The sequence below is a fragment of the Cetorhinus maximus genome, chromosome 8 (assembly GCF_964194155.1).
Source record: "Cetorhinus maximus chromosome 8, sCetMax3.hap1.1, whole genome shotgun sequence".
NCBI classification, from domain to species: Eukaryota; Metazoa; Chordata; class Chondrichthyes; order Lamniformes; family Cetorhinidae; genus Cetorhinus; species Cetorhinus maximus.
Genome location: NC_135886.1, coordinates 120424751 through 120439985, shown reverse-complemented (window position 1 = coordinate 120439985; position 15235 = coordinate 120424751). Strand labels below are relative to the sequence as shown.

Genomic DNA, 15235 nt, shown 5'->3' with positions numbered 1-15235 from the left:
CGCTTACCGTAAAAGTTGCAAATAGGAGTGGATACCCGCAGCTAACTTTCCCTGCCCTGAGCACGGATTGCTAGCTGATGAGCTCCTAGCTGAGTTCATCTGTGGGTTTTACTGTTTCAACCATCACATATCGCAGATATTTTTAATGCCGGAACATACTGAATTCCTTAAGACAGTTTGTTTTAGTCTGTAATACAGACTGGCATTTCCTAATTTATACCCTTCGAAGTTTTAATTATTTTGGCTCTTCCTTACATATTTGGCTCCTCACATCATCATTCTCCAACTAAGATGCAGGTGACAGCTAATCTATCTCATATGCCTCCACCAAAGCCATTTATGAGCTAGGCACTACAATGTGTGGCCTGATTTAATTCCCTCCTCACATTTTTACCTCCTCTTGCAGTTCAGTGTTTGGCCTTCACTGTGCACCATTTCCTCAAGTAGCTTGGCAAATTGGAAAGTCACAATATATAACTAATTGCAAAAGATCACATGGCATTTTTCAAAGAAGAGCAGCTAGGGGAAAACCCCCGGACAACATTCATTCTTAAACCAACATCACTGAAACAAATTAAGTGCTTGTTTATATCATTGATGTTTGAGAGAACTTTGTGGTCAGCAAATTGGCTATTTTTGTTTTCACCTCCAAAACAACAGTGAAAGTTCATGAAGATGTGAAAGGTGCTAAATAAATGCAACTTTTTTTCTCTTATACTTTGCGGCACAGAACAGCATTACATCCAATTCCTATTCTTTTAAATGTATTGGCTAATTATTATGTTGTAAAGAATCATTAGAGTTAACTTACTGCAATGAGCTGGTAAGAGTTATTCATCATGGCGATCAGCATGTTGAGCAAGACAACCAAGGAGATGACATTGTAAGTTCCAAACATGGTGGCTCCAACAAACTCTGTAAACTCATGCCGAGCTTTCACATTGGTGACGTACAAATTCAACAGACCAAAAACTGACCAGAATAGGGATTGTAATGTCTCAAATAATCTGCATAACAGACAGATATGTAACAATGTTATCATTTCTGACTATGCACAAAGAAATGGCAGCATCAGTTGAACCAAGGACCACATTTCTGTTAAGTGGTCTAACATATAACATTCAGAAATGACTTCTAATCAGTGATTCACTGCTGATGTCAAAATGCTAATGGATTTCACATACTCAACAACTTTTTTTTGGAAACCACAAAAAGTTAAGGCACATTGTTTTTTTAGATTATTGAAGACTTTACTCTGCACATGAGGAACTGTGCCAGCTACTGACTCTGGGTACAAAACAAGGAAATAGGTTTATCACTGACACTGGGAAGTAATGTATTTTTAAAATCCCATTTCCAAAACTTTAACACAAAAGAGTATAGACAAAAACTAACAAATACAACATTGATTTTGTGCTGATCTCATGCGTCATAGAGTTCTGATATCCACAAGTGAAAAGCTTGGGAAATCAATGTACAATCCTAGTGATTACCCTGGGATCTGGTCTCCTTCTGTGCTATATGATCCTATATTCCTTTTTAAAATATTTGTTCATGGGATGAGAGTAGCACTGGCAAGGCTAATATTTATTCCCCCATCTCTAATTGCCCTTGAGAAGGTGATGGTGAGCCATCTTCTTGAACCACTGCACTCCATGTGATGCAGGTACACCCACAGTGCTGTTAGGGAGAGAGTTCCAAGTTTTTGACCCAGTAACAGCAATATAGTTCCAAGTTAGGATGGTGTGTAACATGGAGGGGGGTAGTGTTAGGACAATCCAGTAATGTTCCTTATATAGAATAATACTTCTTATTTCAAATTTATTCATTAATTGATTTGAATTAATTTGTAGTGGTGGGATTTGAACTCATACCTTCAGACTGCTGGGCTACTAACCCAGGAACATTACCACCATACTATTGTTCCCTTTGGTAGGATTCTATGCAGATTTGATAACTTATAACCAGCTGTCACTTTTTGGAATGGATTTTGTTTTTAAGGGAAATAAAAAATTCTTGCAAAATCAGGAAAACCTATAAAAATTAGTTAGACTCACAACAACAATACAGTTCTTCATTTTCAGCAAGCTGAGCAGCATAGATCAGTAAAAGATATCAGCATGGTATAAAGCTCTGAAACTTCCTCTCAAGCAGATCACCCTCCTGTCATCATTGCAGAAACATTTAAAAAAGGTGATTTATTCTTTGTCCCATTCTTCAGCTCTGATTCTGCCAGCTTAGAATTGCAAATTTTAGCTATAAATTGTTAATTACTATGCAATTATGTAAAGGAACAAAAAAAAAAATCCAATGTAGCACTAAAATTCCCTTGTTTGTTTAGTGAAGAACCCAGGACAGCTGAATCCTAGCTGCTTTCTCAAAAATAAAATTCTGCGCGAATTATGAATTTCTATAAATTGCAACCAAAAATTGTAAATCTGTTTCCCATATCTAAGTTAACATACAAAGATTCAACCTAAACACAACAGAAAACACTGATCAAAATCTGTTTTTTAATCATTAAGTTTCTTGTTAGACTACAGTCATGCTCTCACGGCAAGTTGACAGTGGGTTGACTGATTATAATTACATTTCTTATTGTATTCTATAAATCCTGACATGACAACGTCATGCATCTGGATCTGCAACAGCAGAAAATGAAAACCCTTATCATTCCAGTTGAATTCTGTCATAATACATTTAGTTGTTCAGCCTTGTCACTGCTGTGTTAATTATTCACTTCAACATACCCAAATTGTGATTGTATATTTTTGCACTCTAGCTGAAGCTGAAACTTGAACCTTAGTGATAAATGGGACTGACAAAAAAACATAACAGCATTATTGCAGGAGCAACACACAGATGTTCTCCCTAAAGTGGATCAAAAATATTTCTGAGATCAATATATTCCCGAGCTTTTATTCATCCCTCAAAACAATCTAGAAACTACAATCTAAGGTAAATGTTTCAGCAATTTCTGTTTCTTTTAATGATTCACTACAGCCTAGATTGTCCACTGGGACCTTTGATTGGGCATTGAATAGGCAGTGCATGATTGGCACCTGTCTAAATGTTAGTGTACTCAGCTGATTTTGGAGAGTCCGTTTATTTCGATAAGACCGGGCTTTGGGAGTTTGCCAGAGTGGGGCAGCGAATCTAGAAGGAATTTAGTGTTCATAACAAAATTTGAGGCTAACGTAATGATTTGCTTTTCTTTGTCAAATTCCCTCAATCTCAAATTGCAGCATGAGAATTAAACAGTAGTGTGCCATCATAAAAATACAAAACCCTTCAATGAATCAGCTGAGTAATGCAGAACAGGAACACGCACGGTTTTCCTCTTTGCTGTGTCAATTGATCTCAACCAGACGGTGGCAGTAGCACTGTAACCAGCTATAGCGTTCTTGGGATAGGGAGATAAAATTGACTAGTGTTCCCACTCTTGACTGCTATCTAGTGAGCCTTGCTAGAATAATACATTAGTATGAAACTGGGCAACTCATTCTGTTAAAAAAAAAGATCAACACTCCATTCTCCAGGCTCAATGAATGAATTGGCCGTTAGTAATAGAGAGCAGCTAGATCCCGTGAAACCAAAGCTCGGCAAGTGTTGCCAGCTTTAAGAAAGGGAGACTATCAGATGAAAAAATTGATCTTCCAGACCTTTCTCAATGTCATCGCCATTTTCTTATTTTAAAATTAGAAGTCTTTTATCTAGTGCCAAATCCTAGAAGTGTGGCCTCAGGGAGTGTCACATCTCACAGTGGCAATCATCCACTAATGGCTCAAACATCCACTTGCCTGTTGATAATCATATAACCAAGTGACTGGGAATAGGTCGAAAATATCAAAAATGTTAGTGAGGAATGGGTAACCAATTGAAATTTAGTAAACAAACCCTTCAATTTCCTCAAAGCAATGAAATATGAAAGTAACATAAGCCAACCAGTCAAATAATTTCCCCACAATGTTTTCAGACACCATTTTCTTCTTCACATGAATGTTTCAATCACAAGTAGAATTTAATACATAACACATAAAAAAAATTACGCAAATATGAAAAAGATCATGAAACCTGCCCATGAAATTGGTTGTTTAATTTTAGAAATGCCTGTAAGCAGTCTGCCCCATTTATGCCTGCACCACTGTCAGGAATCTAAGGCTTGAGTTTGTTGTTGCACCTGACACATGTGCTGAGGATTCCTATCTGCTGTGGATAAATTCTGTATTGTAGGAGTTGTAGTTTTCACTATGCTCCTACAATTCTCAGTATATCACAACAACTCGTACCACATGACAAACAGGTAGGAAAGGAGTGGAGAATTATAGCTCCTATGGGCTAATTGTATGTAAGTTTGTAAGATACATCATTCAAATTGTAGCTTTTACCCTGCTATGGGGTTTCTGTGGATCTCCCATCAAAGTTATAACAGTCAAGAGGAACACCCCACAGAAATCCACCCCTTAGTGCACAGTGCATACCAGCATGAAAATTTAGAGAAAAAAATCAAAATTTAAAAAAAACTGCAGCATTTCTTACAAATTTGACCATTAAGTAAAGCTTGTCAGGTATTGATAGCATGAGTGAAGGAAACTAATGTTTATGATGAGGTCAGAAAAGGACTTTTACAAGGCACTTTGATACTGATCCAGGACAATGTGGCCAGGGTCCCAGCAATCATCAAAGACCAGACCATTAGGGATTACTTCATTTTGAGGTACAGGTCACAGGACACTCGTCAGTGGCAGAAACCTGCTTGGGCAGTGCTTTGCTAATAAACGCTTCAATAAGAGCTACAAATCCACTGTGGGAAGGAATGGGCAAAAAGAGTAACTTTTATAATTGCATAAATGCGGAAAAAAGGGAAAAGGTTTGGGGGATGATTTCTCTGGGTACAGCAGCATAGTGATTATGCTACTGAACTAATAACTATTTGCGAGACTACTAATCTGACGATATGAGTTCAAATCCCATCCCGGCAGATTGTGAATTGAATTTAGTTAATTAAATAAACCTGCAATAAAAAGCTGGTGACCACAAAGGCTGTTATAAAAACCGAATTAGTTCACTAATGTCCTTTAGGGGAGGAAACCTGCTGTCGTCACTAGGTCTGGCTTATACGTGAATGTGGTTGACTCTTAACTGCCGTATGAAATGGCCAAGCAAACCACTAAGGCAGCTCACCACCATTTCTCAAGGGTAATTAAGGGATGGGCCATAAATGCTTGCCCTGTCAGCGAAGCCCACGTCTGGTGAATGAATTAAAAAAGTACTCCAAATGACCTTGGGAGGTGGAACATCAAACAAATATTTTCTAATGTAAATAATTGGAACAGGTTTTGTGAAAAGAAGAACAAATGTATTTTACTGTAAGCATGTTTTTTTGCAAACTGCTAAATAAGCAATGTTACAAATATAAGCTTTTTTTCATATGGTATCAGTTATGTTATATATTGTTTCAGTTAGTTTGCTGGTTTACAATATAAGGTGAATTGCTATCATTTTTGGGTTGCAACAGGACCCATGGTAAACATCAAAAACCACATTCAAGTGCCAGATGACTTGTGAGCAGTTCTACAGTAGATTTATTAGTTAAAACAAATAGTTTCTCAAAAGCAAGTCACCGGAATAGACAGGAAAGATAGATATGAAAAAATAACATGAGTCTACCCGTACTTAGAATTTTTTTAAAGGTTATTTGATGATGATATTCGCTTTACTGGTTATAAATCTTTAATAAGTGGACTTACGTTGAGAATGCATTGTTTTGCTTCTCACACCGTATTCCCTTGCAATTATTGGGCTCTTCAGAAGTGCTGGTCTCATAGTAAAAGTACAGCTGATTCAGTCCATTTGCAAACGCAAGCAGCACCAGGCAATAAATGAAGAGGAACTTGAGGATATCAAGGAGCATGCGGCCCAGCGAAATCTGTAGTGGTCCCAGGTGAGAGTTCGCAGTGAAAAGCGAGATCAAACGAAGGGAGCTGAAGATATTGGCTATTGCAAACAGGGCTTCTGCAATCAGCGTTGGGTGCCACATCTCCCACTCCTCACGAGGGCGTGAGCCATTGTACTTTAAAACAAAGCAACAGGTTAGGGCTGGAGAATCTAATTGACTGTCTGGATGAACTTAGCATTTGACAAGCAATAAGCTGCTCCTGATTCTAAGACTTGGAGATCCCTAAAGTTTTGGAAAGTGCAGTCACCTCACATCTCTCTCCCACCTCCCTGACCCAGAGAGGAAGGTCAGATGTTTCGTTCCTCTTAAGTTAATCATCAACTTGTAGCAACATAAGAAACAAACTTGTACACCCTGAATCAGCTAAACTGTCTCACAGCCAATGTGATTGGCTCTAAAATTGACTTATCCCAGGTATCCTGGAATTTCACCCAGGGAACATGAGCCTTCTCTCTATACAACGTAGTTTTGTTCAATGTGTCCTTCCCACCAAGATTCCCCCATTCTGCCAGCCGGCATGTTTGTACTCCATCCTGGAGGATGGGATCGTCTGCTTCATACCCCAGTCCAAATTTGCTATGACTGCCAATTCTAACAGGGAGGGCATTCACGGAGATATACTAGTCCTGTTAACTATACCTACATTGCAAGATCAACTGCATTTCTACTGTCAAACGCTTCACATAACAGCTGTACAGAGAAGACGATCAAGTAGCAGCTTAAGTTGGGTCAAAACCCATCCTATTGGTGAGCAGTCCAATGCTCTCCCATTGAAGCTATCAAACTGCCTCTGGAACCAGCAACTATAATGCCCAAGCCTGCTGAACTCTTGCTGTACTTTTGAAGAAAATGACTAAAATAGGAGAAATACAATTTATTGCATCAAAAACCATGAAAAAGGCCTAAAATCTTTCTTGAATGTAAAAACTCACTGATGTGGCACTAGTGAGCTAAAACAAGCCTGTTCATGTGTCGACAGCAAATTGATAATACTGACAAGAGATTCTTGCTGCAAAATTCCATAGTGTAGTACCCTATTTTCAGACATAGGATCCGTTTTGCTACCAAAATGCCATGCATTCACACACAAATACTGCTGGTTGGGCCGTGCCGGGCGTCATTTTGGTGAGGTTGTTAACATGGGTGCTGGGAGCACGTGCCAGAAGTATGCAAAGCTGGCAGATTGTGGTGTCAGTCAGCATGGAGCCCTGATTTCACATCAGCACGCCATTTTCAACCTCAACTCTCCAGCAAACGCCATCTCTCAACTTTGCACAGCTGCACATGCATTTAGGAGCAAGTAGGACCCTGTACCCCTGCACACCAACCCCCTCCCCCCCACCCCAACCCCCCACCAGCTCTATGCAAAGAGATCATCAACAGCTTTCAGGCTAGTTGCTGATTTCTATCTGTTGTTGTTGAGTTAGCAACAGTGTTTGGAGGTTTTTACTGCTATTTAAAGTTGTTAAAGTTGACAGGGCGTGGTGTGACATGTGGGGAAGGCCTTAGTTCTCATCTCACCATTCTGCTCAGACCAGTACTCAGACTCCAAGTCATGAGTGCACTTGTGACCTGCAGCAAGTCAAGGGGAATGACCAGCGGCAACATGGAGGAGGACAAGCTGCTCCAAGAAGGAGGAGGAGGGGGAAAAAGGCTCTCAGCAGGAGGCCATATCCACCCAGGATCTACAGGGGGGGGAAATGTCTCCATTTCAATGAGGGGGTGCTCACTGAAATCTGCCAGCTTTTGCAGCCTGAACTGCAGCCTGAGAGCAGGGCCAGGAGAGCATTGCCAGTAGGTGTGATGGTGACTGTGACCACAAGCCTTTTTTTTTGCTCTGGGCTCCTTCCAAACTTTAGGAGCAGGCAATATGTACAACATCTCCCAGTTCACCATCCGCTGCAGTGTCAAGGAGATCACTGAGGCTTTATTAAGGGAACTGAATATATTTCATTCAGTCTCATTCATTCAGAGGGAAATATGCAATCAGAACATGGTTTTGCCAAGATAGTAGGCTTCTCCACGGTGGAGGATGCCATTGACAGTATACCTGTCAATTTGCATGTGTCACATATATATTCAGAGATGTACCACAGTCGGAAAGAATTTCACTCCCTCAACATCCAGCTGATGCGTAATCATATGCAAAGTATCATGCAATCAATGCCCGATATTGTGACAGCAGCCATGATGCCAGTATTCTGCTCTGGACAGCTATGCCTGAGGGTGGCTGCTGGACGACAAGGGCTATCTGCTGACCACCTGGCTCATAGTTTTAGTGTGCAAGCTATGCACACTTGGGGAAACACGCAAATAACAAGAGAGCACTCTAGAGTAGCCCTGCAGTTGTCTCCAGAGTGCATGTCGTGATTCATCTTGGCTTGCTGCATCTTGCAGAACCGTAGCATCATGTGGGCACAACCTATACCAGCAGGTATATAATGAACAGTTGAGAAGCAGGAGGAGAAGGAAGGGGAGGAAGAGAAGAGGCAACCAACAAATCCCTTTTCCTGCTGGACTGTGTGTGACCAGCAGTATGAATGAACACAATCCCAATTCCTCATTCAACATTACTGCCACACCTTACTTTTCCTCTGTAACTTACCATAACAATGTTCCATTGGTCACAATGTCCGCACAGGGCAAGCATTGAAACCAGCTTTATAACACAAATCATCCAATATCCCATACAAAACTCAACTAATCACCCTTGTGCATTCCCTTAGTACCTGTCTTCAATATGCTTTTCCTTGACCTAGTTCTCCTACTCAATGCTACCTCAGTAATTGCAGCATGGCTGGCGGAAGGCTGCTGGCTTTAACTAGGGCAGGCCGCAGATGGTCTTGAAGGACAACTTCACGCAACTGTGGCCCTAGAAGACCTGGCTTCTGTTTGCATTGCCTCCATGGATGGCAGCAGTTGTCTGGGTTGGCTGACTACAGGCAACAGCTAGGGGCCAGGAGGGGCCGCAGTGATGGGAGCACAAATGCCGCCATCCTGGGGAGGACAGCAGGTTTGCTCTCCATGGAGCCAATGACATTCCCTTGGGATGGTGCAATTCCAGCAAGGGGTTGGAGGACAGATTGCTGGGAGACCTGCAAACTTCTTTGCAAACTGGCAATAGTCTGAGCTTATGTGGCAACAAGCTGCACTTCCATGGCAATGAGCTGAAATTTCATGACTTCACTCTGAGCTTCTACTGAGCTTATCCAGATGTTATCTAGCTTCTGCTTGTGCTGCAATGACATCAGCCATCAAGCACTGCATCATGGCTAGATCCACAAGCATTCTTCTGGGGTTGGTCACTAGTTCCACAGTGGACAGGATGGAGGTGATTCCAAGCTCTATGCAGAGCCCTGCCCTGGGTGGGTGCCGGACTCCTCCATGTTCCTTGAACACAGGCATTCTGGCAAGCTTACTAAAGCACTAAGCATTTCTGTATACATTCTGATCAGGCATTTTCTGTATACCACTTCATCAAAATCCTCTGCAGCGGAACTCGTGTGAACTCGCCATCCAGTGAACTGGCACCCGTGCTACATTTTCCCTCTGTCCTGGCTGCATGCCCGGTGTCTAACCATATGCAGATCCTGCCTCTAAGCTGCACCCCAAATTGCAGAGTGCCAGTGTCTGAGCTGGTGGCTGAGAGCATGGGACTGAGTGACAATGTCTCTTCATCATTATCACCTATTTCTTGCTCCTGCACCACTGCCTGACCAGGTTGCAGTTCTTGGGTATCTGAAAGGGGAAAGGCACAAGGGTAGGGTAGTAATGACAGTAAAGGTGGGAGCGAGACGGGCATACTTAGATCATCTTCAGCTTGTAACTTGGAACAAATTGTGGGATAAGGAGGAAGGGAGATGTAAGAAGGAGGATTATTTATGAACATAACATCATCTTCTATGGTTTCAGTCCCATTGCTGGTCTCAGTAATGGCCCCTCCAATGATGGTGAGCACCATTCCCTTCATCAGGGTGAGAGCAGGCAGCCGTTGGTGCTGCTGTCTGTACTTCTGCACCACCTTGTCTTGCAAGAGAGAGGGAAGTGTGGGAATGTGCTGTAATGTGTTTGGGTGATGTGTCTGTCATGGTTGAATAGGAGGCAGTCTGTTTAAGCTGTGATACGGAAAGGGTCATCAACAATGCTATCAAGCGGCACTTGCTTAGCAATAACCTACTTACTGACGCTTAGTTTGGATTCCGCCAGGGTTACTCAGCTCCTGACTACATTACAGCCTTGGTTCAAACATGGACAAAAGAGCTAAACTCCAGAGGTGAGGTGAGATTGACTGCCCTTAACATCAAGGCAGCATTTGACCGAGTGTGGCATCAAGGAACCCTAGCAAAACTGGATTCAATGGGAATCGGGGGAAAACTCTCCACTGGTTGGAATAATACCTAACACAAAGGAAGATGTTTTGGTTGTTGGAGGTCAGTCATCTCAGCTCCAGGACATCACTGCAGGAGCTCCTCAGGGTAGTGTCCTAGGCCTAACCATCTTCAGCTGCTTCATCAATGACCTTCCTTCCATCATGACGTCAGAAGCGGGGATATTCATTGATAATTGCGCAATGTTCAGCACCATTCGCGACTCCTCAGATACTGAAGCAGTCCATGTCCAAATGCAGCAAGACCTGCACAATATCCAGGTTTGGGCTGACAAGTGGCAAGTAACATTCATGCCACACAAGTGCCAGGCAATGACCATCTCCAACAAGAGAGAATATAACCATCACCCCTTGACATTCATTGGCATTACCATTGCTGAATCCCTCGCTATCAACATCCTGGGGGTTACCATTGACCAGAAACTGAACTGAACTAGCCATATAAATACTGTAGCTACAAGAGCAGGTCAGAGGCTAGGAATCCTGCAGTGAGTAACTCACCTCCTGACTCCCCAAAGCCTGTCCATCATCTACAAGGCACAAGTCAGGAGTGTGATGGAATATTCTCCACTTGCCTGGATGAGAGCAGTGCCAACAACACTCAAGAAGCTTGACACCATCCAGGACAAAGCAGACTGCTTGATTGGCACCACATCCACAAACATTCACTCCCTCCACCACCAATGTACAATAGCAGCTGTGTGTACCATCGACAAGATGCATTGTACCAACTCACCTTGGCTTCTTTGACAGCACCTTCCAAACCCACGACCACTACCATCTAGAAGCACAAGGGCAGCAGATAAATGAAAATACCACCACCTGGAAGTTCCTCTCCAAGCCACTCACCATCCTGACTTGGAAATATATCACTGTTCCTTCATTGTTGGTGGGTCAAAATCCTGGTGCTCCCTTGCTAACAGCATTGTGGGTGGACTGCAGCAGCTCAAGAAGTCAGCTCACCACCACCTTCTCAAGGGCAATTAGGGATGGGCAATAAATGCTGGCCCAGCCAGCGAAGCCCATTTCCCATGAATGAATAAAAAAAAGATGTGGATGTGAAGCTTGCATCAGTGTTTAAGTGTGTGAGGGTGAGATGATGCCATGATGTGAGGTGTGAGGTATGAGTCATGGCTGACGGAGATTGTTGGTGGGTGAGTTCAGGGAGTTTGGTGAGTTTATCACTGTCTGAGACTAATGGTTCAGTTGTAAGGATATGGCATTTGAAGATGCAGTCACTGAATTTGATCACTTGTGTGAGGTCACTGAATTTCATGCAGCACTGCCTCCAGATCTTTAGGGCTACACTGCTGGCATTGATCATGACAGAAATCTGCTGCCAATGCCTACTGATTGACCTGGCAACTTCTGAGTGGGAGGGGGCGACTTGTCCTTAATTGGATGGTGACCCTGGCAGCAGCCACTAATTTGCAATATGCCACCACAGAGTCTCACTAGTGGCTGATGTGGGCTCGCTTCCCACTTGCAGTTCTGCTTCCTGAAATTCACAACGTAACTCCATAAAAAATGTAATCTTATTAACTGAACTGAGCTGGAAATTTGACTGACACTGCTTAAGCATGGATGCATTCTCTACACGTCCCTGTGTTTTCTGAGGAGAAATGCTTTTACTCGATTGGACAATTTGCCATCTGGATAAATAAACAGCAGCCTGTTGTACAAATTTACACTTTGCCATTGCAGATTTTTAAAAAAAACTTTGCCATCAGCAAAGGCTGTGGGGGACATTCAGGCTTTCTTGTGAAAACATAGGAACGGCTGGGTGTAACACACTGGACTGCAAAGTAGTTTTCCACAGAATGGTAGCCATAGTCTTCTTCCTGCAATTTCCCTTGATCTAAGTTGTCATCGAGTGGGGAGGCACCAGGTAGAGACTAGTCACTTTTACAATGGGAGGCAGATTCACCCAGGCTATCCTTGCAGCTCAGACTGAGCAAATAGACTGATGCCTTGCCCGTGGTGACTTAGAGATGGGAAAATGAACAAGAAAAGAAAAAAATAACTGAAGACCTTTGTAAATGAAAACTGTATTGAAAGTTCATAAAGCTAATTATGAAACTATGCTAAATAACAGTAATTCGAGGGGAATACCAACACTTACAAGTAATTAAGATAAAATATGTGGGTAAAAAGCTCTGGTTTTGAGGGTCAAGGGCAGTAATAGAGAAGTCCTGTTTTCTCAGTCAGGGATTGGTGTACAATAAGGATAGGTATTATAGGTTTTACAAGGGTGCATAAATAAAAAACAATAAAGGCAAAAGAAGAATCTCACTTGAACCCACCCGATTCAATCATTGGGTACAAGGTAGGCACCCCCTTGATCCCATTCCCCCACCCTTCACCGCCAACCCCTTTCCTGCTTCCTTGTTGGAAGATAACTGGTGGTTTGTTGCACAAGGACATTGTTAACACCAAGTCACTATGCCCACTGTTAAAAAAAATGTCCAAGAACATGTGAAAAAAGAAAAGCCATAAAAGCCATTTAGCCCTCGGAGCCTGATAAAATTGAAAATGCCTGATCACAGCTGCAGCAAGCAAACACAAAAAAACCCTGCTGTCAACCTATTAATGAAGGGCAGTCATTCTGCAGACTCAAATTGTTCATTGATCACCCCTCAAACATAATTTATGTGGGCTAATTAGCATATTGGTATATAGAATAGTTAAACTAACATCTTTAAATACTGGGAAAGCATTAGTTGTTTAATACTCTGAATTCCTCAGTTCAAATTGCTTCCACCACCTTCAACTTTCTGCATATGTGTAACTCAAGATATTGTCCCCTGACAGTCCACATTTGGTTGGACACAATTTATTGCTATACTATTGAATACTTTTTTTCACAGATCAAATAGACATAGTATCAAAAATTCACACAGCCATTGTTATTGTTTACTTAAGTTCCTGTGACAAATCATGGACTGACTACTCACCTTCAGATAGGCAACAATCTTCAGTGTGATAGTGGCTAAATACAAGGAATTCATTGCAAAGTCCATCAGGTTCCACCAGTCATGTACATATTCAGTAAACCCACCATCCCACATTTCTTTGATTTCAGCCCATATAAAACCTGGAAAAAGAGATATATTTTTGTATCTATATAACTGGCACTTCATTCAGATCTGCTTTTCATTTGAATTCAGTATCATTGGTCTTCAGTTTTAATTCCTTCTATTTTATTTAAACTGTTCCCGAGATTTTATTCTTTAAGACCTGTTTTTATTCTGTTCAGTTTGTAAGCCTGTAAGCTAAAAATAGACAATCATATATGTATTTTGATAAAGCATTTTAAATGTAGCAATGATGATAAAGGGCTCGGTATTAAGGCCACTATTTTTTTTCATTTTTATTCATGAACTGTACTTGAGTATAAGAAGCAAAATTTCAAAGTTTTCAGAAGACACTTGAGTTCAAAGTGTAGTAAACAAACAGTGAGAAGGATACATCAGGAGGGCATAGAGACTCTGGCGAAATATGTAGATGTAAATTAATATGCAAAATGATGTATTTTAGAAGGAAGAAGGATGAGAGGCAATATAAATTAAATTAAATTACTCCTCAACCCCCACTTATGGCACCTCCCCATGCCCACGCAGAAGATGCAACACCTGCCCCTTCACTTCCTCTCTCCTCACCGTCCAAGGGCCAAACACTCCTTTCAAGTGAAGCAGCATTTCACTTGCATTTCCCCTAACTTAGTCTACTGCATTCGTTGCTCCCAATGCGGTCTCCTCTACATTGGAGAGACCAAACGCAAACTGGGCGACCGCTTTGCAGAACACCTGCGGTCTGTCCGCAAGAAAGACCCAAACCTCCCTGTCGCTTGCCATTTTAACACTCCACCCTGCTCTCTTGCCCACATGTCTGTCCTTGGCTTGCTGCAATGTTCCAGTGAAGCTCAACGCAAACTGGAGGAACAGCACCTCATCTTCCGACTAGGCACTTTACAGCCTTCCGGGCTGAATATTGAATTCAACAACTTTAGATCTTAAACTCCCTCCCCCATCCCCACCCCCCTTCCCGTTTCTTCCCCCTCCCTTTGTTTTTTTTCAATAATTTATATAGATTTTTCTTTTCCCACCTATTTCCATTATTTTTAAATCTATAACGGTAATACCCTGTCAGTCTTTCCACCCCACCCCCACTAGAGCTGTACCTTGAGTGTCCTGCCATCCATTCTTAATTAGCACATTTTCTTAGATAATACCACCACCTTCAACACCTCTTTGTTTCTTTTATCTGTGACATCTTTTGATTATCTGCTCCTATCACTGCTTGCTTGTCCCTACAACCACCCCCCCCAACTTCTCTCTCTCTCTCTCTCTCCCCCCCCCCCCCCAAACCAGCTTATATTTCACCCCTCTCCTAACTATACTCAGTTCTGCTGAAGGGTCATGAAGACTCGAAACGTCAACTCTTTTCTTCTCCGCCGATGCTGCCAGACCTGCTGAGTTTTTCCAGGTAATTCTGTTTTTGTTATAAATTAAATGGTGCAATTTAAAAGGGGTATAGGACCAAAGAAGCCTGAGGATTCACATTCACAAAACTTTGAAGATGGCAGAACAAGTTGATGATGCTGTTAAAAAGCATAGGGGATTCCTGAGCTTTATAAATAGGAGCATTTAGTACAAAAGCAAGGAAGTTGTGCTAAGCCTTTATAAATCACTGGTTAGGCCTCAGCTAGAGTATTGTGTCCAATTCTGGGCACCACCCTTTAAGAAGGGTACTAAGGCCTTGAGAAATTGAGATTATTCTCCTTAGAGCAGAGAATATTGAGGATGTATTTAATAGAGGTATTAACAATCATGGAGGGTTTGATAAAGAAGATACTGTCCCCACTGTTGGAGGGTCAATAACTAGACAAT

General features: G+C 41.9%; 1 protein-coding gene across 1 annotated transcript in view; it reads right to left on the bottom strand.

Moving 5' to 3' along the window:
- The window catches only part of LOC144683333 (short transient receptor potential channel 5-like), a 98130-nt gene that overhangs the window by 17610 nt on the left and 65285 nt on the right, over positions 1–15235 (bottom strand). The window contains exons 5-7 of the mRNA XM_078546267.1: positions 13301–13440; positions 5751–6073; positions 812–1007 (exon numbers count right to left, since the gene is read on the bottom strand). Coding sequence (XP_078402393.1) covers positions 812–1007; positions 5751–6073; positions 13301–13440 — 659 coding nt within the window. The remainder of the gene's footprint in view (positions 1–811; positions 1008–5750; positions 6074–13300; positions 13441–15235) is intronic.